At 41.8% G+C, this 24810-nt stretch overlaps 1 protein-coding gene and 1 long non-coding RNA gene across 4 annotated transcripts in view; one reads left to right on the top strand and one right to left on the bottom strand.

Annotated features, from left to right (window-relative positions):
• The window catches only part of dapk1 (death-associated protein kinase 1), a 187305-nt gene extending 163492 nt beyond the window's left edge, over window positions 1–23813 (bottom strand). The window contains exons 1-2 of one of the 3 annotated variants that reach the window (XM_073071198.1): window positions 23549–23813; window positions 22564–22738 (exon numbers count right to left, since the gene is read on the bottom strand). In XM_073071198.1, coding sequence (XP_072927299.1) covers window positions 22564–22625 — 62 coding nt within the window. In that variant the 5' untranslated portion in view covers window positions 22626–22738; window positions 23549–23813. Of the gene's footprint in view, window positions 1–22563; window positions 22739–23374; window positions 23528–23548 lie in introns of those variants that run through there. The other 2 variants (XM_073071192.1, XM_073071207.1) reach the window with 2 other exon arrangements.
• LOC140741242 (uncharacterized) overlaps window positions 22483–24810 on the top strand; it is a 94962-nt gene continuing 92634 nt past the window's right edge. The window contains exon 1 of the long non-coding RNA XR_012102039.1: window positions 22483–22586. This is a non-coding gene — a long non-coding RNA (uncharacterized lncRNA). The remainder of the gene's footprint in view (window positions 22587–24810) is intronic.

Here is a 24810-nt window from a genome sequence, read left to right as displayed (position 1 = left end):
AGGGTTAAGGTGCTGGGGAGTAGGTACAGAGTGGTGAGTGCATGGAATGGGCTGCCGGCAATGGTGGTGGAGGTGGATACGATAGGGTCTTTTAAGAGACTTTTGGATAGGTACATGGAGCTTAGAAAAATAGGGGCTAAAAAAAATTCTAAGGTAGAGACATGTGCAGCACAACTTTGTGGGCCGAAAGGCCTGTATTGTGCTGTGGGCCTTCTATGTTTCTACGATTGAACATATGTTGCTTATTGGTATGCTGATCAGGAAACAAGCAAAGATCCATCATGACGAACTGCAAATTGAAAATAATTGTGAATATTCAGCAGGCTGGTTGTAGAAATTTAAGAAAAAACATGGCACTAATTTTTTTTTTAAAAAAGGTTTTAAAGAAAGCATGCACTGATCACAAAGCAGCAGAGAAATTCATTGGTAAGTTTGTGAAGGTTGATGTTGATGAGTTTACAAGGCTGATCTTTTTTTAGGTTTATGTAAGGTATAAAAACAAAGTAAAATACAAAAACAGTGCACTGTAACCTTTTAATCAAAACACGGCATTGTAGGTGGAGACCGAAAGCCTGCCATTGTCAGTTGTTATTCAGTAGCTGATTCAGGTGTTCTCTCCCGATGCTGTTGTGCTGTTAGTGTTACCCTGCACATATTATAGTAATGCTATACAATAACTTGTAATGTTAAGTGCATGTGTGTGATGAACAAGTGCAAGATAAAGACCGTTAACCGGTAGCACATAAATTCAGAGTTGGAAATGATGGCAATCCCAAGCTATCTCATTATATATTCCAAAATCCAAAACACTTCCAGCCCCAGCATTTCAGATGGGGGATACTCAACCTGTATTTCAGATTGAAGGCCTTTCCTCAATCATCACAAATTCTGATTAAAACTCAATAAATCTCTGATATTTAATTCTTTTCCTTCCTGTCCTATACATTAACCGTTTCCAAAATTTCCTGTTATCTTTCCACTTTTTAGGGCATTTAAGAATTCTAATTCTGAAAATCCAAGACTCATGTGACTGTCAAGCTTTGACTACCACTACCTTCTGTACAGTCAGATGACTACATTTTCGCACAACCATCATACAAGGCGCGAGATAAAACTAAGTAGCCAACACGCAAACAACAAAATCACAAGGAACTCAATGGACCAGGCAGATCTGTAGAAGGAAATGGACAGCCAACATTTGGGAACAAGGCCCTTCATCTGGACTGAAAGAGTAGGAAGCAGATAATCGGTATAAAGAGGTGTGGGAGCCGGGTGGGGCAGGAGCTGAGATTCACTAGGTGTGCCCAGCAGAGCAGGGATGATAAGCACATGGAGTTAGGTGGGGTGGAAACTGTGGAAAGAGCCAATTGGTGTGAGGTGATAAGTGGTACAGGGCTGCAGGTCACAGAATTGATGGGAAAGGAAGGTGGAGTGTGGAACCAAATAAAGGAGATAGAATGAACAGATGAGAACTGTGGGGGAGGGGACACCGTTGGCGATGGACAGATAGAAGAGGCAGAATAGGGGAATGAAACTGATTGATGGGGGAGAGGCATGGGATGACCAAGCAGAAGGATCAGAGGCAGAGAGAAAGGGATAGATGGGGAGCAGGTTACGTGAAATTGGAGAATTCGATAGTCATGCTGTCAGATTGTTGACTACCCAAGTGGAATATGAGGTACTGTTCTTCTACTTTGTGTTTAAAAGACAGTTTGATGTGAGAGTGGGGAAGGGGATTAAAATGGCAAGGAGCTAGGGAATCCAGAAAACCATGACAGATGCTCAGCTAAACACGGCCACGCTTTCAAGGGCTGATTGCAAAGTCCTACAGGAAAGTCAGAAGCTGGAAGCTGAAGGAGCTGCATCTTAAAGCACAGCAGGACTCAGCCTGAAACGTCGACTGTTTATTCCCACCCACAGCTGCTGCCTGACCTGCTGAGCACCTCCAGCACACCTTGTGTATTGCTCTAGATTGCCAACATCTGCAGTAGCTCTTGTGTCAGGGAATTAAAGCAGATTGAAATGCACGGGTCTGTCCAAATAACCATTAAAATGTCAAAGTTGCAAAGTGACCAAGATCACAAATTAGATATTCAAGAACATGGGACTTCTAAAAAAAAGACAAAATGGAAAACGATCAGCCTGAAATGTCGGCTGTTCATAGATGCTGCCTGACTTGTTGAGTTTCTCCAGCATTTCGGGTGCATTGCTAAAGAAGTTACCCAGCCAGTGCTTGGCATCACTGGTGTAGAGGAGGTCACATCAAGAGCCTGGAATCGAATAAACAAGGTTGGAAGAGGTGCACGTGAATACCTTCCTCATCTGGATAATGAGGAGGAGGGTGGGAGGGACAGCTACTCCAGATGCAGGGGAGGAGGGATGATGAAATCACTGTGTGATGACTGCAGAAAGCCGAGCGGGGTGGGAACGGGAAGACTTAACTGATGGTAGGATCACAATGTAGCTGGTCAAAAATGTCAATGAATGATGGGCTGGGTGCACAGACATAACCAACATGGATGTCTTTCAAAACCAGGCAATGCTCATTTAACAATCAGCTCACTGGCAGTTACCATCTCTTTACTGTAGTAATTATGTTTTGAGTGGGGTGTGAACAACTGTCTGAATCAGCTAGCAGAACAATCAACACAAACTTTTAATTCAATCATTGCAAAGGATTTCAAAAAAAAGGTGCAAGCAGATGTTTGAAGATATAGGTGACACTACCTAACATTTACAAATGGGATCTAGATCAATTGGAAGTGGGAGAAACAATGGCAGATGGAATTTAACAAGAGCAATGTGCTGTACTTTAGCAAGGGGCAGGACTTGCAAGGTTAATGGTAAGACCCTGGAGAATGTTGTAGAACAGAGACCCTGTGACACACGTACCTAGTTCTCTGAAGTGAAGACAAGACAGAGAAAGGGCACTGAGTTCAGGAGTTGGGACATCAGCTGGCGGTACATGATGGAGGCAAGACCGCATTTGGAGTACTGCAAAACAGATCTACAAGGACTTGGGTTATAATGAGAAGCTAGAATAGGCTAAGACTTTATTCCCTGGAGGTCGAGGGGTGATCTTATAGAGGTTGATAAAGCCATGAATAAAGTAAATCACTTATACTGTGAATAAAGTATAAAGTAAAATCAGTTTATACTTTGAATAAAGTAAATCAAGAGAAGTCTTTTCCCTGGGAGCTGGTATCCAAACCTTGAGGGCAGAGATTTAAAGTGAGGGGGGAAAGATTTATAAAGGACCTGAGGAGCAAGTTCTCCCCCAAACAACAGGTAGTCATATACGGAAAGAAGTGGCTGAAGGAGCAATACAGGCATACAATTATGATGCTTACAAGGCATTTGGGCAGTTACACAGAAAGGAAAGGTTTAGAGGGATATTGGCTAAGCACAGGCAAATGTGACTAGTTAACTTGCTCAGCATGGACGAGCTGAGCTGAGACAGAAGGCCTGTCTAGTGAATTTGTAACTGACCCCTATGCAACTGGCAAGTAATCAGCACCAAATGCCCAATATTAATGGATGCCAAGGTCAGGCAAGTTAACTGGTCAGGACTGTGCCAGCTCTATAAGGTATCTGGAGAAAAGCACAGGTACAGGGAAAATATTTATCTTCTGAAAATAACACTTACGTCTTGTAGAAGAGAAAATCAAGCAGTGAAACAAAGACAGTGGCTGCTTTTATGTGATGACTTTTGTTCAATCGTTTCCAAAGCGACAAACTTGGTCAAGTCAAACTAATCACACGAGTAGACATACTGATGAAACTATTGCCTATGCACAATGCTCTTAAAACAACCAAATACTAGCTTGGATATAAAATATTTGACAGCATTAGTGCAGCAACAAAATTATCACTGAGTAATTTTTTAAACATTCATTTCTTTGATCTTTTATTAATATAGACCAAAGCTTATAAATTTTGCATTTACATTTCTTATGTTATATATAGTATGTGGTACAATAACAATTACTATTTAGGAATTTTTAAAAGATATTAATCATTTTTGAACCCATTTGTAAAATGCTACATTTATTTCAATCTTTCTTTGTTACAGTTGTATTAGTAGTATAATAACGATAAGCAACAGGACTTGGTTTTTCTTCTTTTAAGAAGTCCATAATTATTGTTACTAATTCATAAATCAATGGTCATCGCTGCTCAAAACTAACATGGCATGCAACAGATTTATTTTTCTCGAAATTTAATGGCCAATTTGGACACACAGTCACAAAAAGGTTCACCACCCCTGGTCTGGCAGTTATCTTACAGATAAAAATCCAGACCGTTTATACGTTCAGATGGAAATGAATGATTCTAATATGATACTGAGCTTGGGGACTCTCTAAGCATCTCAACCAACAATTTATTACTCAACTGCAAGAGCTTAAATGGCACTTAACCACTGCTATTTGCTTTACACAAATCGGCTTTATTAGATCAAATAACCTCAATTAGCAACCTTCAAATTTATTGGCTGCATAACTGTAAATTCATTCATTTTTGTCAAATATACCATAAAGTCTTAGGTTATGGGTGTTAAGGATTATTTAGGAATTATGAAATTATGGATAACATAATTATGGATTAATTAAAATGAGAGCCAGTGTTCAGGAAATAAAACCTGTTCACAAGTTAACTTCAACTGATCCTTAAAGGCTCGTGAAGGGGAATATTCAGATTCTGTCTCATTGAAACTCGAAGGGAAAGCAACAGATGAATGAATAGATGAGTCCTGAGACGGATCTTGATCAGAAATGGTCCTCCATAGATGCTGCCTGACCCTTTCAGTTCTTCCAGCATTATGTGTGTGTTGAGATGAGCATTCTTGTTAAGGGATGATCACTTCAGAATGAGATGAAGGCAGGCACGAAGTGGCTACCTCCTGTGGGCGCATATTGTTAAAGGCATGTAAGCGCATTCCTGCCACTTAATATGCTGTTCAGGTCAGGTCTGTTTTGTCACCAATATTGAGGGTAGTTGTACATTCAGAGAGCTATCTCTCAACACAAACAGTAGTGTTGCAATAAAAACCCAATGTCAGGAACTGACTTCAGAAAGGGGGAGTGAGAGGAACATGCACTAATCCTCAGCAGTGGAAAAGCTGAGGGTTCTGGGTGTCAACATCTCAAAGAGGACCTATCTTGGCCCCAGCACATTGAATTAATCACTAAGAAACATGCGACGGCACCCATACTTCATTAGGAATTTGAAAAGATTTGCTATGTCACCAAAGACTCTTGCAGATTCTATAGTTAACATAGAAACATAGAAAACCTACACCCTACAAAGTTGTGCCAAACATAGGCTTACCCACAGCCCTCTATTTTTCTAAGCTCCATGTACCTATCCAAAAGTCTCTTAAAAGACCCTATCGTATCCGCCTCCACCACCGTTGCCGGCATCCCATTCCATGCACTCACCACTCTCTGTGTAAAAAACTTACCCCTGACATCTCCTCTGTACCTACTCCCCAGCACCTTAACCCTGTGTCCTCTTGTGGCAACCATTTCAGCCCTGGGAAAAAGCCTCTAACTATCCACATGATCAATGCCTCCCATCACCTTAAACACCTCTATCAGGTCATCTCTCATCCTCTGTCACTCCAAGGAGAAAAGGCAGAGTTCATTCAACCTGTTGTCATAAGGCATGCTCCCCAATCCAGGCAACATCCTTGTAAATCTCCTCTGCACCCTTTCTATGGCTTCCACATCCTTCTTGTAGTGAGTCGACCAGAACTGAACACAGTACTCCAAGTGGGGTCTGACCAGGGTCCTATATAGCTGCAAGATTACCTCTCAGCTCCTAAACTCAATTCCACGATTAATGAAGGCTAATACACCATATGCCTTCTTAACCACAGAGTCAACCTGCGCAGCTGCTTTAAGCATCCTATGGACTCGGACCCCAAGATCCCTCTGATCCTCCACACTGCCAAGAGTCTTACCATTAATACTATATTCTGCAATCATATTTGACCTACCAAAATGAACCACTTTACACTTACCTGGGTTGAACTCCTTCTGCCACTTCTCAGCCCAGCTTTGCATCCTATCAATGTCCCGCTGTAACCTTTGACAACCCTCCAGACTGTCCACAACACCTCCAACCTTTGTGTCATCAGCAAACTTACTAACTCACCCTTCTACTTCTTCATCCAGGTAATTTATAAAAATCACAAAGGGGGGGGGGGGTTCCAGAACAGATCCCTGCAGAGCACTGACTCCATGCAGAATACAAACCATCTACAACCACTCTTTGCCTTCTATGGGCAAGCCAGTTCTGGATCCACAAAGCAATGTTCCCTAGGATCCCATGCCTCCTTACTTTCTCAATAAGCCTTGCACAGGGTACCTTATCAAATGCCTTGCTGAAATCCATATACACTACATCTATGGCTCTTCCTTCATCAATGTGTTTAGCCGCATTCTCAAAAAATTCAATCAGGCTTGCAAGGCACGACCTGCCCTTGACAAAGCCATGCTGACTATTCCTAATCATATTATACCTCTCCAAATGTTCATAAATCCTGCCTCTCAGGATCTTCTCCATCAACTTACCAACCACTGATGTAAGACTCACTGGTCTATAATTTCCTGGGCTATCTCTACTCCCTTTCTTGAATGATGGAACAATATCTGCAACCCTCTAATCTTCCAGAACCTCTCCTGTCCCTATTGATGATGCAAAGATCATCACCAGAGGCTCAGCAATCTCCTCCCTCGCCTCCCACAGTAGCCTGGGGTACATCTCATCCAGTCCCGGTGACTTATCCAACTTGATGATTTCCAAAAGCTCCAGCACATCCTCTTTCTTAATATCTACATGCTCAAGCTTTTCAGTCTGCTGCAAGTAAGCACTACAATCACGATGATCCTTTTCCATAGTGAATACTGAAGTAAAGTGTTCATTAAGTGCCTCTGCAATTTCCTCCAGTTCCATACACACTTTCCCACTGTCACACTTGATTGGTCCTATTCTTTCACGTCTTGCATTAGTTGCACAGGAGCAGGGCATTCTGACTGGAGGCTCCAATGCACAACATTGCAAAAGGCTGCAGAATGTTCTCAACCCAGTCAGCTTCATCCTTCCTATGTCAAGAAAATGTTCAAAAGGTGGGAACTCATGAAGGCAGCACCCCTCACGAAGGACCCTCACCATTTGTTACCATCAGAGAAGAGACACAAGAGCCTGAAGACCCAAACTCAATGATTCTTGAATGGTTTTGTCCCGTCATCATATTTCTGAACAGTCCATCATTATTTCTTTTTGTTTTGCACTATTTATAGTGATTTGATGTCTTTGCACTGTTCCGCTGCTCCATGGCTGCACACTAATTTCATGTCATAATAAACCTGATTCTGATGCTCCAGAAGACCTGCTGTATCAATAAAGGCTTCTATATCTCCCAGTTACAGATGTCTTCTATGACTCAGTTGAGTCAGTCACAAAAACGGGAAATGAAGATATTTAATAGGGATTTGTCATGTTATGTTTCTGATCATATAAGCAGATTTAAATTCCTTCACAGGATGTGGATTTTGCTGACAAACCCAGCATTTCACACCCAATTCCAATTACTTTTGACAAAGTTCTGGTGTGCCATCATCTCCCCAACCCAGTTCCTTGTAACATCAAATCTAAAGTCTCATCATTTCTGAGTTAAGAGCCATCATGTTGCCAAACCAAACAATGACACATTCCCTTTCCTAAAATGAGCCAGATGAGTTGCAATAATAATTCAATAGCTTAGTCACCAGTTATAATGCCAGCTGTTTATTACAATCACTTAGTTAACTGAAGTTGTCCAGCTTACATGGTGACTGTGAACATATTTCCTGTTCTTTAATGTAACCACATGACATTGCCCTCATCTTAAATATTGAAGATATTTAAGTAATTTAAATTAGACTGAACAAATCATCCAGAAGGAACTTAACATACATTCTTGAAAAAGCAACCTACTGGCAGAGCTTCCACTCTCTAGGTTTCTTAATGAACACCTTATGAATTGTTTTTATGAATAATCAGTAAATAGATAGAAGGATACTAACTGAATTTTCTTCAAAAGGCATATTCTGATAAGCTTTTCAGTTACAGGATACATCATAGACAAGCGAGCCCCAAATCTCACCTTAAATCCGTGCAATGGCTACATCAGTCTTGAAAGATTTGTGGGTTTTCCCCTCTTTGATCATGAAATGTTGAAACCAATCTTGGCATCCAACAACTGATCGGTTAATGTGATGTAGATCAGGACTGGTTATGTACTATACCGTACTGGGGATTCTGCCTATTTGGCTCTACAACCGAGTTCAGATTACTAGTAGGTATTTTAAAATTATAACGAGGTGATTTACAGAAATATTTTCTCAACATCAGCACTGAAAATAATTTAGGCATACAAGATAAGACATTGCAAAATTCTTAAATTTCAAACATCTCTAGTCTTTATTATAAATTTTCATAGAAATCAGGATTTAGTGTTTCATGACCTAGCTTTACAGAATCGAGAATGCTGAGCCAAATATTTATCTAGATGGCAAAACTTCTATTCAAGAAAGATAGCATCTTTGAAAGAGTTAAGCTAAGCAAAACATTGCTGGAAACTTGCAAAAAAAGCAGAAAGTGATGGAACTATGCAACAAGTCAGGCAGCACGTGTGAAGAAAGAAACGGGTTTAATGTTTCAGGTTAAAGAAACGGATAATTTTGTGTTTGCTCTCCACAAATGGTGTTCTACATGCTACCAGCACTTTTTTTTTTAAATGTGTAAAAGCTAAATTATAAATTGGAGACCGCAACGTGAAATGCAATTAGCATTTGTAGACAACATCCTCAAATCAATATGTTCCATATTTAGATTATTTTTACAATGACTCAGTCACACCATGGACATAAGAAGCAGAGACAAATTTCTGGTTCCTGGCTCCTCATGCATGCTCTGGCATTCAATATCATTGCTCACCCTTTGCCTTCATGTGACTTTAAGTGCAAGTTTATTATCACTCAACTGTACACATCGATACTGCCAAACAAAATAATGTTCCTCCAGACCAAAATGCACAACACAGTACATATACACAACTCATTCACACAAGTAATAGTGCCACTAAACTGACAAATATTAAGGTGCATTTGCAGCACAAGTAAAAAGCAAACAGCATAAAGCTACTGGCCCTTCATACATGATGAGATCTGGGTAGTAGCAGGGAGTTCAGTAGTCTTCCCAGTAGCCTGGGAAGAACAGGGAAGTAGTTATTTCCCATTCTAACTGTTCTTGTCCTAATGCTACAGCACTCCCTGCTTGATGGTAGGGAGTCTAAGAGGTTGCTAGCTGGATGGGAGGGATAATTGACAAGGCTAAGGGTCCTACGTACACAGCACTCCTGCTAAATATTTTTGATGGATGGAAGATCTGATGATCTTCTCAGCAATCTGGACAAGACGCACTCAATGGTGCTCCTGCAAAAGTGAACTTGCCTGTACTTATCTGTCAATAATCAAAGTCAAAAATCTATAAAGCCTTGCCTTGAACATAGTCTGGGAATGAGCCTCCACATCCTGAATAACCAACAATTTATTTGGAATCTAAGATCACTGGTTTTAGGCATATCAGCCAGTACAAATATCCTTCCTTAAGCTACAAAATAGCATTTTAAGAATTTTATATCTTTCAACAGATCACTCCTCTTGAGAAAAGACTATCCAGAGGTGACCTATAGTATATACATGAAATTATGAGATCGTATTGATTTTGGGTATATGGAGAAACTGTTCCCACCTAAGGGAAAGAATATAACTAGAGGCTGTTGATGCAAGAGAGTCACCATACCAAAGGAAATGCTTTTCCTGAATTCTATAACTACAGTTAACAAAAGCTGCACAAACATCTTCTGAAGAAGCAAAATAGCTCCTCTGATAGATCTGGAAGCGGAAGGATGGTAGTAAGTATGAGAGAAACACAAAGGGTAGGAGTTTCTGAGAGCAGGTGCCTCAGTTCTGTGCTGCACATCCTATTAACTCTGCCAATGCATCCATAATGACTTTTTCCTTATAAGAACCATATTGAGGGTGAGGTGATCCAATAATGAGTCAGTGCACTACTTCCCAGTTTTAATCCAAAGACAAAACACACTGAAACCATAAAGCTGAAGTACAAGTGAAAGTGGTGGAAATATTCAGGAATTCAGGCAGCATTCTGGAGCATCAACTCAAAATATAACTGCGCCTGTCTCCACAGATGCTGCAGGATCGGTTGAGCATTTCCACAATTTCCAATTTTAATTCCTGTTCACTGCTGCTTTAAACACCAGACTGAAAACAGAGCCAAAATAATGATCTTATATAATCTGGCTTAAGATGAATAGCAGGAGCAGGAGGTAGTTTAAAAAAAAACAAAGCAGTTCTATCTGAACATCCTCACGTTTCCTCCCCCTACCGTCCAAGGAAAACTGTCTGACTGACATCAATATGGCAGAAAGAGAAGTGATAATGTTTGAAAAGTCACTGCTACATAGAAAAGTCCCTTGAAGCAGTTAATGTAACTCAATGGTTAAAAATTACTTCCAACTACGTTGTACATGTTGCCCAATGGAGTGTAACTAATCCATAATGCTAATGGAAATTTTCAGCCTGAATCACCTGCACATCAGAACCAAGGTCACTTCAACCTCAGTGGTTGAGTGGCTGCATGCAATCAATGCTAGAACTTACATACGTTTGGAGGCCGAATTCCAAGCCATCAACCTGTTTACCAAAGCATTCGAGGGGATATTCAAAAAAATAAACCAAGATGCCTCAACCATCTTGTCCCTACTGTACAACATCACCTTCTGCTGTTACAGATCCACACAAGACATGGACCACTTCCCACTTGACGGCAGCCAACTCTTAGTGTAGGCAGGTATTCATGATGAAATTCCCATTCTCAAGTGCATCAATACACTGTCTGAAGGAAAAAAATATGCTTGAAGATCCAAGTAAGATCAAGATGAGCACACTAACATCAGCTTTTTTTCTGGCCAACATCTCCAGCACAAAGCCCTGCTTCCATTCAGTTAGCTCTGGTGGACAAGCTCTGCAAGTCCCACGCCTGATACTAGCTTCCCAAAACACAGGCTCTATTCTAAACTAGGTTATGAGAACAAATTACCAGGCAGCTAAAGGAAAAGATACAAGCAAGTCTTTGAAAAATACAATATCCCCATCAGCTCCAAGGAATTCCTGGCCCTTGATAGCTCAAAGTGGAAAGGGAGCATTTAGGATGGCAACAGAACTCTTAAGTCCAGGTATCAGGATCGCGCACAAGTCCATAAAGAATAGTGAAAGATCAAACCACCTCCAAAGTAACCTGGACACTCACCAGGCCCAACACTTGCTAACTCTCCTATGGCAAAAACCTGCGGAGTTTCCCACAATGGCCTCAGTCACTCCCCAGCTGGAGTGGGAACAGTATGTCCTCAATTGCCTCAGCAGAAGACATCAAATTTTCACGCTTCATAGCCAAAAATTCAAATGTGCTGCTTAGTCATATAGGAAATGTGCCAGCTAATTTACACCCAAGTATGCTGGAGATGTTAATCCTGAACTAAAGCTGCCTGCCTTTCAGTTATACAATCTGAAAAAGCAGAACATTTTTTATTGGGTTCTTGTGCTTTGGAAAAACTTGAATGCAGGAAACGCGTTAAGAACTTTTTAAAAGCTATTATTAATGCTTTTTGAGATAGTGATTTAGATGCATATCATTTTTTTTTACTGAGTTAAGTATTGTATGTAATTAGTTTTGCTACAACAAGTGTATGGGACATTGGAAAAAAGTTGAATTTCCCCATGGGGATGAATAAAGTATCTATCTATCACAGTCTATGCACAGTTAAGTAGTGAAAAAAAAATCTCGCATTTATAAAGGATAAAACTTTATCTCTACTGTCTTGATGAGGCCACACTCAGGTTGGAGGAACAACACCTTGTATTCCACGTGAGTAGCCTTCAACCTGACAGCATGAACATTAATTTCTGGTAATGCCTCCCCTCACCATTCTCCTTTTCCCCCTCTCACCTTATCTCCTTGCCTGTCCATCACCTCCCTCTGGTGCTCCTCCCCCCTTTTCATACTTCCATGGTCTCCTGTTCTCTCCTGTTGGATTCCCCATTCTCCAGCCCTGCATATCTTTCACCAATCAAATTCCCAGCTCTTTATTTCATCCCTCCCCATCTCGGTTTCACCTATCACCACATGTTTCTCTCTTCCCTCCCCACCCCCTTTAAGTCTACTCCTCTTCTTTTCCCTCCAGCCCTGCCAAAGGGTCTCGGCCCAAAATGTCGATTGTACTTTTTGCCACAGATGCTGCCTGGCCTGCTGAGTTCTTTCTCCAGTATTTTCTGCATGTTGCTTAAACTTTTATCACAGCCAATTTGAAACGTAGTCAATGCTACGACACAGAGAAATACAGCAGTCAACCTATCAATAATAAAGGATGAGATAATCTTTTACAGCAATGTTTAAGGAATACATATGAAGCAAGGTTCAGAGAACTCAACTATTCCTCTTCAATTAGTACCATAGATTTTATATCTATACAAGAAGAATGACAGAGCCTCAGGATAGTGGCCTGGAAACTGAAGGTTCAAGCATATATAGGAATGTTGGACAGATTAATATTCGATAAGAATCAAATAGTAAATAAAATCAGATTCATGCCAATACATGGTTATGTTTCATGGCTGAAAGCAAGTGCAATATTCTGTTCAAGGATAGGATGTCATTTGCATTACAAACCAAAATATAATTTGCAAGCTCACGACCATTTTATTCCTTGTCAACATCACAGGCAGAGGTCAGAAGTTAAACGGTCATAAAAACATTTCACCACCTGATTTCACTGAATGGTTATTTGAGACTCTTAATGAGCTTTAAAGTATGCCCATAATCTCACTTTTGTTAAAGGATAAAAACCATTGGAATGAGCAGGCCTTTAAAGCAAATATTGATTTCCAATGTGTTCTATCAAAATAGGCAACAAAAGTTTGGATTTCTATCAGTATGTTCTTGTCTAGAGTTCAATTAAGCTTTGAAATTAAAAGCTAGTGATATGTGTAAAAATAGGAGGCTGATGTAAATAAACTACATATTTAAACATTGCATTTGAACATAATGCACCCAAGTATAAAATATTCAGGTCTTAGGCCTGGCCACAATGTATATTCACTCTTCAGCAAAGAATAAAAGAACATTCTGTAAGTTTTCTTACAAGCTACACATCACCCATCCAATATTTGTCCATTCACTAAAATGGCCTCATGCAAAATCCAATACCAAACTCTAGCTAAAATCTTTAATTAAAGCCTTCCTTAAAATCAAAGTTGGGAAGGATAATCTCTAGCAGATAGTAAACGTGAACCATAGAAGTCGATCAGTTGGGAGGGAGGAAGTGTAATTATCAGGCATTAACTCAATTCATTCATTAGTTTAAAGGAATCAGATTGTCTGACCTAAAGCATCCTTTAAAGGTACCCACTTAAGGTTACTGCTTTTATTCAACTTTGTGCGCTTATTTATTCAGACTTAATGCAACATTTTTTACTCTCTGCCAACTTAATCTTTCCCACTTTAATCTGTTGAAAGAGTTCCACTTATGAGGACATGAATTAATAGGCACAGCCCTCCAAAGTCTTTCCAATGTGGCCTAGAACAAATGCTGAAATAGAGAGATTACCCTCTGTATTAGGCTGTGTCTAGACCTGCATTGCTATTGATTTTCTTTATTGGGGAAGTGAAATCAAGTATTTTGCCACAGAAAAATATGTCACGAATTTGGTCACTGCAGCATAAAACCACACGTGCTTCTCTAATTTTTCAAAGTAAGGACAGCACAGCTGTTTATTAAACTGAGCTCTACCTTTCTAACATCGCATGCCAACTCCAATACTTACAAGCTGAATGACAATTCTGACTAACTCCCTATGCCTCTCTTTGCAACATGACTCCCACCATCCAAGAGCAAACCAGGTTCCTTTAGTTTGCTCTGGTTCAGCCTCCACTACCCTTCTAATGGCATCTTCCTGTGCAAGACCTGCTCTTTTACATACCCTGTCTCCCGTAACCCAAGGACCCAAATGCAGCTTCCAGATGTAGTTGCACTTTCCTTGTATTTTGGATAGAATATTCACTCCAATGTTGGAAACAGATCAAACAGTAGCTTTGTAGAGGACCTCCATTCAGTCTGCAGCGAGGACTCTAAAGTTTCATCCACCTGTCATTTTACATCTCCATCTCATTCCTACTTTCATTCTGACTTCTGCCTCAATCATTTCTAGTATACTTCAAAAGATTCTTTAAGGTTGTTATAGCTGGTTGGGGGAGGGGGGGAAATGAGGAAATCCAAGTCTGAAGTGAATTGCTGGGGAGCATATTCTAGGCCCGCCCGGTGGAGCCCGAATCATAATGCAAGGTACAATCTGCTGTTTGATTAATCTAAACGCCTGCCCACGTAGAATAGAAGGGCAGGGTGTCGAGAGTCGGGTGAGGCTGGATTACTTTGGGCGCCAAGCCGATTTGGAGAAGTCGAGAAGATTTGGCAGCGAAATCTAGGCCTGGAATGATTCGCTGTGGTGGGCCTGGGGCTGGGTCCTAGTGTGAGGAGCAATCTGCTATTCGAACAATTTAATTGCCGGCTCAGACAGACTGAGGGTCCTCTCTCCATGATGCTAGGGCTGTGAGATTAAACCTGACTGCTGTGCTTCGTGTCTACGAACTTTGTGGCGATTTGCTCCACTTATATGATGAACTAAATACTGAGGCTTTGGGCCTACTCTGGGGATTTGGGTCTAAGTACTCAATTTGGTTCAGAATGCTATTGCTGTTGCTCACCACTATTGTTAGCATGATTTGTTTCTTCTCTCTTTCTCTGTGTGCATTGGGGATTGGTCTTTTTTTAAAAATTGGGTTGTTTTGGGTTCCTCGCTTTGCGACTGCCTGTCACCAAACAAATCTCAAGTTTGTATAATTTGTACATTTTTTAATAATAAATGTACTTTAAATACTTTGAAATGTTCCCAATAGTATGCACCTCAAATAGCCTCTCACAACCAAGTCCACCTCCTGGCCTTCATATGTGGCTTAGCTAAGCCTAGCAGAACCATTTCAACTGACAGGAGAAGAGGCAAAGGTGGGTTACTGTTGCCTCTTGTACCACCTGCCCAGTTACAGCAAGGTACATCTCAGCCTGATGATCTCGCTAACAGGAACCTGCATTTGAAGCCAATCGTAACAGTAGCAAACAGGGGACCCGCAGACGATGTAAGAAGAGCCTCCAGGACCACCAGACAAGTATTCAGAAAGCACTTTAAGTGATTTGACAAAGAAAGTAGTATTTTCTGGAGGCGGTGGCCCCGTGGATCCATGTGGTGCCTTTTAACTCTACGCTGAGTGGAAGATTCCTTGGCCTGAGTATTCGTGGTATTGAAGCGAACAGCTGTTCAAGAAAAGAGAACCTGCTCCAGGAGAATGAATGTATCATCAAAATCAATGACTGTGATTTAACAGACAAGACCTTTGTTCAAGCACAAGAGGTATTCCGAAATGCACTGCGATTTCCTGCTGTTGAACTCCAGATAGAGTTCCTTGTTATAACTTGGAACTATGAAAAATTTGCAATTGGGTCTATTCTGAGCCATGCTCATGACGATGGTTCAAAAACCAAAGTTCCTTCTTCAGTGCGTTCCAAGCCAGGTGGCAAACCTGCAGATGTCATTTATCCCAATAATGCTGAGAATAGCTTGCCACCGATTTCAAAGAAGCTCAGTAGTCCCAAACAGTTAAGGAGCAATGACCACTTAATGCATACCAGAAAAGCATGTCCAGCAGTGACTTTGCTAGAGGGAGAGACACTGGCAGAGGGGGCAGAGTCCCCTGAAGAGGATGGACATTCTCACGCAGACACACAGACCCCTCTCGTGTCCCCAACAGTAGATCCACCCAAAACATCCTCACCAGCTGTGCCTGCTGGGTCATCGGGGGTAGTGTGTAGATCACAGCACCCTCGTAAACCTCCTGACAGACTGAATCTTTGATCGGATAGTTTCTTTTGTTGTTAGATTGAATGTTGAACTTGCCACTTTTTTTTTTAAAAGGTGTTTTTATATTGGTAACTTATTGCTAATGATACCACTGTTTTTATTTCCCAGTTCTTCGATATTTGGGGAATGCTGGATTTTAAAGGGGGAGAAGTGTTGTAATGTGAGTATTATTAAAAGTAAGTTAATACTAATCGGGGAGCTATTGGTAGCAAGAGGCGGGATCTGGGGTTGGCGGGGTCTTTACTTCCGCTCTTTTTTCTCCCAGTATGCACTGTACATTGTTCCACCACCCAGGCCGCACAAGGTACCTGGAAGCCCCTGTATTGTAAGTATCATTTGCCGTCCCAGACAAAGATGCTCTTTTGGCCATCAAGTTGTTGAGTGGTGTTTTTGTAAAGTAGAAGTTACCACAGGACTCATTAGCAGTGACTGGCAGCTCACTTAGGAGAGGGAAAAACTGATCTCAAATCTCTGCTGCCTTGCGACTATACCCACTCTTGGGAAAGGCTTCAGGAGAAAACACCAACAAAAATTCCAGAGTTGTGAGTCTCTAAGGCAGTCCTACATTGACTTCAATGCTGATTGGCAGCTCCTGCGACATTGCAGTTTGGCATCAGTGTTGGTCTCTGCCGTTCCTTTAGGTTCACCAGCTGCTTGGAGAGGGGGAGCCTGTTGCATGGACAACAATATGCTCTCCATATCCTACTGCCCTGGCTTGCTTATCACAGACAGCTAGGGTGCAACATTCATGGTTGACCTCAATGAACAGAAGGCCTTCAAATAGTTCATCACAAGCTCATGGAAAAGCAACTTTTCTTCTTCCTAAACAAAAAACAAGCTTACAAACTCTGTGTCATTCCACTACAGATTCCCTGCAGGTTACGGTAGGGTTCTGTTGTGATGAACTGTTCATCAGCTGAACAGTTCACAAGGCAGAAACATTGCCATCCATCAAAATATTTCAGTAAAAGCATAGGCCAACCAAGGATAATGTGCACTTAAATGAGGGCATAAAACTCAACCAGATTTCTCTGCAAGATGCGATGATATTGCCACAAACCAAATTTCCACACAGCAGATGACGCCTGAAACTGGCAAATCCATCCCTCTAGTCTCTCAAACATTTGCTCGTATGTACGTTCTGTAACCACCTTGGGCATTTGCAGCCAAGAGAAAACCTGTATGTTATATGATCAGCATTTTAAAAATCAAATTTCCAGTAATCAATGTTTTTGCGTTTGGTAATTTCAGGTGACAATACCTCTCCTATTTATAATAACTAGAGACTTGTATTTTGCCCTCATTTGTCTCCCAGTCTCTGCTGGATTTTGTTTTTTCACACACTACGATGATTTTCTGACATTTGTTTCAGGCTTCCAGCATCAGTATTCTTTTACATTCGTTTTCCAGTTTTGCTCTGTATCTGCTTCTACATCTTCCCTGGCAAAGGGAAGGAGATAACTGATTTCCAAGTTTCAATTGTTGTGTTACCTGCTCCATAGCACACACAGCTCTCCCTCCTTAAAAGGAAGGACTGATCTTTCACTCTAGAAAAGTATTAATGAATACGGACGGAATGAGGTACTTGCAACGTGCGCCAAATTTTTAATTAACATCACGGCAAAGTACCTGACAAATTATTACGAACTCGCACATAATCTTAAAATGACCTTTCAAGTCTGCAGTAATATTTTGAAAAGATACTTTTAAAGTTATATCACAAAACAAGAGAAAATCTACAGATGCTGGAAATCCAAGTAACACACAAAATGCTGGAGGAACTCAGCAGGCCAGGCAGCGTCTATGGAAAAGAGTACAGTTGAGGTTTCAGGCCGAGACCCTTCATCAGGACTGGAGGAAAAAAAGATGAGGAGTCAGAGTAAGAGGGTGGGGGGGGGGGGAAGAAGCACAAGGTGATGGGTGAAACTGGGAGGGGGCAGGGGTGAAGTAAAAAGCTGGGAAGTTGATTGGCGAAAGAGATAAAGGCAGGAGAAGAGGGAATCCATAGGAGAGGAAAGAAGACCATGGAAGAAAAAAAGGGGAGGAGCATCAGAGGGGGTGACAGGCAGGTAAGGAGATGAGGTGGGAGAGGGAAATGGGAATGGAGGATCTCTTTCACCAATATAACCTCTCAGTTCTACTTCACCCCTCCCCTCCCCCCAGTTTCACCTATCTCCTTGTGGTTCTCTCACCCCTCTCCCCACCTTCTTACTCTGACTCTTCATCTTTTTTCCCAGTCCTGATGAAGGGTCTCGGCCTGCAACATCCACGATATTCTTTTCCATGGATGCTACCTGGCCTGCAGAGTTCCTCCAGCATTTTGTGCCTGTTGCTTTTAAAGTCACAGTTTGGGGATTTGTGAAAACTGTAAGAAGCAGATTTGTTGCATTAACAACACACACAAAATGCTGGAGGAACTCAGCAGGTCAGGTAGCATCTATGGATATTAATAAGCAAAGGACATTTCGGGCTGAGAGCCTTCATTAGGACTGGAAATGAAGGGGGAAATGGTGGGGGTGGGGGAGGGAAAGGAGGATAATCTAGAAGGTGATAGGTTAAGCCAGGTAGGTGGGGGAGGAGGATGAAGCAAAAAGCTGGGAAGTGATTGGTGGGAAAGGCAAAGGGCTGGAGAAGAAGGAATCTTATAGGAGGGAAGAGCAGACCATGGGAGAAAGAGGAGGGGGGCAACAGGGGGAGGTGATAAGCAGGTGAGAAGAGGAGGTAAGTGAGGTGGAGCTTAGTCAAGATGGCGCTAAACAGTGACTCCTTTATTTGAGTCTTTGGAAGCAGCTCTATTTCCATCTTTAATATCTCTATTTTTCCCTTTTGGGGTTCTTTTGAAGACCCTGACCTGGATTTACATGCTGACTTTGGTTCTTTGCGGGAATGGGACCCGCTCTTGGGGTGTCACGACTAGCCGCTATCCGACATGCCAAGAGCGCGGCCTAAGAGTTGGCTCACCTTTGGAGGCCTAGAATCTCAGGGCTCTGGAGACGGGCGGATCGAACGTCGGTGTCCCGGACCGGCATGTCGTGGGAGCTGGAAGATCTTTGGCTGCGTGGCGAGAGACCTGAGATCTCTGGGCACAGAGCTCAGAAAAAGTGACGCAATGGACTTTTAACGTCATAAACCAGTGAGTTGTTTGTTAGGTCTCCCCTCCCACTGTGAAACAGAGACATCTCTTTCTCCCTTATTAGGGAGAGAGAGCCTGTGGTATGATGAATACTGGGTGAACGCGATGTCTTTGGAGTACTGCAAGACTGGGTCTTTGCTGCACGCTTGAGTGTTCAGTGGTGGGTGCCAATGCTTTTTTTTTGCCGGTGGGGGGAGGGGGGATCATTGCTTGCTGCCGCTTACACGTGGGAGGGAGGAGGAAGTTGGTGGGGGGGGGGGGTCTTTGGTGATCTAACATTTAACTGTCGTTCATTCTTTGGGGCACTCCTCTGTTTTTGTGGATGGTTGCGAAGAAAAAGCATTTCAGGATGTATATTGTATACATTTCTCTGACATTAAATGTACCTCTGAAACCTTTGGGTGAGGATTAGAAGAGGGGAGGGTAAGGGGAAAAGAAAAAAATGAAAAAAAACAGAAGAAGAAATCAATGTTTATGCCATCAGATTGGAGGTTACCTAGACAAACTATGAGGTGTTGCTCCTCCATCCCGAGAGTGGCCTCGACATGGCGGAACTGGTATGGGGATGGGAATTAAAATGGTTGGCCACCGGGGAAGGTCCTCTTTTTGTCCTCGGAGCAGAAGTGCTTGACAAAGAAGCCCCCCAGGCTTATGTTGGATCTCACCAATGTAGAGAGAGCTGCTTCAGGATCACCAGATGCAGTAGGCAACCCCAACAGGTTCGCAGGTGAAGTGTCACTGCACCTGGAAGGACTGCCTGGGGCCCTGAATGGAGGGGAGGGAGGAGGTGAATGGGCAGGTGTAGTATTTCTGTTGTTTACAGAGATATGTGCTAGGAGGGAGAGTAGTGGGGAGGGGCAAATTAATAAGGAAATCATGGAGGGAGATTATGTAAACTTAATGTTAATGTTGTTGCATAATAATTTTTTCTCTGTGTAGTATTTCCAAAAAGCTTGCTGTGGAGCTGAACAGCAGACTGCGCCGTGGTGACCATCTAGGAACGTGTGGGTTATTATGCTCCTCGAACCATCTCCCGATTATTAGTGTATTTCTCTAAATGCTACTTTTTTTCAATTCAAACTCCAGCTGCTGTACCAGCTCTTTCTAGTTCAGTCTCTGGAAATTTGTTATGCATTAAGTGAGCATGTGTAAAACCTTTTCTCTAAGTATTGTCAAAATGAATGTGAAAAAACAGGTGTAGAAAGCCAGACAAAGATTTATTTCTTCTGCTTGTTTATTGATGATTAATAGCTGACTTGCGATTATAGAGGTAATGCTTTGGCAACCAATTATTCTCATAAAATAACTGTACCTTTGATTGCACATACTGTACAGTGAAAACAAAGACAGCAATGGAGAGCAGTGTGGGAAGGAAGGGTTAGATTATGATGTTAGAGTAGATTAAATGTTGACACAAGATCGTCTGAAGGGTTTGTACTGTAATTTTCTACGTTTTATGAACAGAGAACAGGAAGGAAAATTTTGCAAGGGCAAACATAAATAGCACATCTACATATAGACAGAAGGTCTAAAACTAATAAACACAGAAAATGTTAGGTACATATTAAATTTAATACTGCAGTTCAATTTTTCTTTTAAAAGGAACACAACTATACTGCACCCAATTCTGATCTGCACTTCTTAGAAAGAATGTTAGGGTGCTAGCAAGAGCACGGAAAAGATTTCACCAAGTGACTCCGTGGAAATGTATGCAACACGCACTAAATACTGGAGGAACTCTCCTGCCTGCTAGGTTAGACCGGAGAAGGTGAGGAAGCCACGAAGGATTAGAGACTGTTGATAGGATTCTTGATGAAAATACAGAGAAACTGCACCCATTTACAGATAGTTTAGGGATTAGGGGTCGCATTCCAAGTGATGGAAAATGATGCCTGGGTACTTCAGAGAAACCATCAACATTTTGGTTATAATCCTGATGCCACAGTCCACATTGTCAACTGGGAATTGTCAAAGGGAATTGGACAGTCAAAAGGCAAAACGATTTCATGGATTCAGGAGGGAATTAGTTGGGGGAAACAGAATTGTCTAGATTTCTCTACAGAGCTGGAAGTGACTTTGCAGGCCAAATGACTGCCTCCTATGCCACAAACATTTTAGAAATCAAACCATTAGAAACAAAATAATTTGCCTGAAAACCCTTAAAATTCCTTTTACAGAAAAAAAACCCCGTAATCACAGCAGTTTCACGATCCAATCATTTCAATAGATTTCAATTTGAAGTAATTGGGCACAGTGCAAAAGAAGGCATGGCGGTCTAATAAGGTAGATATATTACACGAAACATTTGCTGGTTCCTCAAAGGACTGAGATTATTACATTTTACAAAGGTATTCTTCTAATTGCAGTCATTCTCTATTAGCTAAAATGACCAGAACAATAACCAGAGTCATCATTATGAAGTGAAACCAATACAAAACACCAAATGCATCAGAAGTAATGTGACTATCAGCCCAAGTAAATATGTTGACAACATTCTGTTTAATTTATCAGGTGCACCTACATCTAATTTAAATATAATACTGCCAGGTGTACAAACAGATGATTTTAAACAGAGTGCTATTCCAGTGAACCTGTACCACAGCCTGCTACAACCCATTTTCTAACCTATATAACAGGCTACAATGTTGCATTTTGCTGTCCATTTCAAACCAGCGAATCCCTTGACAGTTTCCTATTTAACAACATGTGGTACAGCTTCATTGTTCACAAGTGCAATTTACTCGCTATCGCACATCCATGCAAGTGCTAATTTTCAGTTTATTAGTACTTCCTTGGTAACCAAGATATCGGCAAATACAATAAGGCTTCCGAACACTAATACAGTTCTCAAATTAATGCAACCTTCCACAACAGTTTACCTTAAATTTTGCCAAAAATTAACCGGTTCCTTCCCAGGGAAACTTAACTACAACTAAATTAGACCACAGTAAAACATCAGCTCCACCGGATTATCGCGATAAACAAAAAAAAAGTGAACTGAGTGAGGATTGAAGACAGCAAAAAAAAACATACACAACACACCGTATAGGCCCAATCTCAAACTGTTGACATCTTCCAGTTAATGGAATACTACCTATAATAAATTCTGGACAGGTAGATTATTGACAATTAAATTGAAAACTATGCAAATGGATTTCACGAGCACAGCTGTCAATGAAGGGAAACGGTGGAGGGTGGGTGAAATTAGAACCAGGCATGATCTCTGTCCAGCCCCTCCTGCCAAAATTTACCTGTCTGAAAGCTTCTCATCCATTGTTCCACATTTACGAACATCTTTATCGGAACACTCGGCTTCTGAAATTCTGAAGTACTCACCTGCCTAGTTCTTCGCCGATCTGGTAATAATCTTCCACATTTTCTTGCTTAAACACGCTCATGGTAACTGGTTACTTCATCCCGCTGTACAACCAACCGTACAAAGGTAACCGATTTTAGCATCCAGTAGGGCGACCCTCCCTCACATGCGTCTTCAGTTTTAAGCGCATTCTGCCTGTGTAAAAGAAGTTAAAAAAAAATGATACTCCTGCACTAAATTGTTTTCGTTAGGAAATAACAATGAACTCGATGGGCGTTCCTCGACATGTAAAAAAAATTGAATTTCGTTGTTTCAGCTGCGCTACGTACAAATAAAGCAAACGTCAGCTTTGCTCATAGTGCCCAACGAATATATCGTTATGTAAAAAACAAAATTTAAAATATCACGCTTATTGGAACCCCAACGTAAAGTCAGCGACACCCAGTCTTTCAAAGGGGCTGGATGGCGTTAGCTGGTCCCTGTAGTTCAGCTACACGGGGCTAGAAACCAAAGAGAGCTCTCAGCCTACATAATGTTCAAGTAACACAAAAATACAGAAGAACATTAACTGTCTTCCAGCCACCAATCATTCCAATTCCTTGTACGAACACTCTCGAAATCGAGCCGCATTTTAAATTATCGACATTTCGCACTTGGTCAATTAAAACCTTAAAAACACAGGAGTTGCATATCAGATGCGACTTTCAGTGGTTCTCGGCAGATTGCTGGAAGGATTCGTGGCCGGGGAACCACCGTGTGCACAGCGCCAGCCTCGGCCTTGTGCCCGAAGCAACCCATCCCGAAATAAAGAGCGATTAAAGGAGGCAATACCGGCCCACTCGCAGAAGCTGCTGGACCACTTGGACCAAGAGCGAAGAAATGCGGCGTGCCCATTACCCCGAGCAGTGCCCCCGCTGCGCTGGTCCCCGAGCCAGCCCGGGCCGGGCGTCAGCTGCCCCAAGCTCCCGGAGCCCAGCCAATGACAGCAGGCTGCTGCATACTCACTCCGCTCGCTCTCTGGCGTCTGGGGAAAAATATCCAGCTCCCACGCCCGGCTTTGTGTTTATTTCCGTGCATAAAACCACTCCGCGTTCACCAGGCGGCCTCCTCTTCCTTCAACTCACAGTTGCTTCTGCAAATTAGCAACCGGTGGGAAAATAAGAAAAGGTGTGCTCTCCCCTAGGTGCCAGCGACGGAATGGAAGTTAAAGCAGAGAGCTCGCTACTTCCCTATCTCTGTGGCGTCTACACGCTTCCCTCCTCAAGATGGGATCTTTCAGTATCGTTTATACCCTTAGTTTCTGCCCCTGCTTCACAGCCTAGGGGTGTATCTTTGAGTTGGTCTGCGGTGAATATTATCAAACCCATCATAAGTCGTACATTCGCGGGAGGGGGGGCAAATTTATGTAAAATAATCCTGTCAGCTGGGAGGTAGAATTCTGTTTACTGCAGTTGAAATCTTAGAATTTGAGGGATGGAGTTACCAACACTGATGTTATGTGCAAATATACTAAGAGCTTGCCGACACTTAGCAGGTCAGGTAACATCAGTGGAGAGAGAAACAGAGTTAAATGTTTTCGGTCCAAGAGAAACGTTAATTCTGTTTCTTCTGCCACAGATATCGCCTGCCCATCGAGTGTGATTTATGTTGTTATTTCAGATTTACAGAATGTGCACTTCTTGATTTTAATGTTATGTGCAAATGTTTGCAGTCCCAATTAAGGAGAAATTAGACATTTTATGACTTTCAGCTTTCAGTGACAGCTGCTTTAAAATAATAAATTGTACCAAGGATTTAATTGGAGTGTTATAAATAAAATTTGATATTGATAACACACCTAAGAAATTATTAGGGCAGGTGACTGAAAGTAGTTGAAGAGGTAGGTTTTATGGTGTCACACACACACACACACACACACACACACACACAAAGAGCTGGAGGAAGTCAGCAAGTCAGGCAGCATCTATGGAGGGGAATAATAATCGATGTTTCAGGCTGAGACCCTTCATCAAGACTCCATTTTATGGAGTCTCTCATATTGAGAGACAAGGTATTTTACTCAGGGAGAAGTGAAGAGCCCTTTTGGTTCTGAATACACCTCTGGTAGTGGCCCTGTGATGAAATTCTTTGATTAAAAGACTACAATTTGGAGACTGAAGATTCCTTAGGGAGTTGCAGGGGAGGGAACAAAGGAAAGATCATTGAGAAATAAGAAAATTAATGTGAAAGCAAATTATTCTTAACCAGAAGCATGTAGTGTAGATCAC

This window comes from Hemitrygon akajei, chromosome 2, assembly GCF_048418815.1.
Source record: "Hemitrygon akajei chromosome 2, sHemAka1.3, whole genome shotgun sequence".
In the NCBI taxonomy this organism is placed as follows: domain Eukaryota; kingdom Metazoa; phylum Chordata; class Chondrichthyes; order Myliobatiformes; family Dasyatidae; genus Hemitrygon; species Hemitrygon akajei.
The sequence above is the reverse complement of the archived record's forward strand: the minus strand, read 5'-3'. Positions and strand labels throughout refer to the sequence as shown.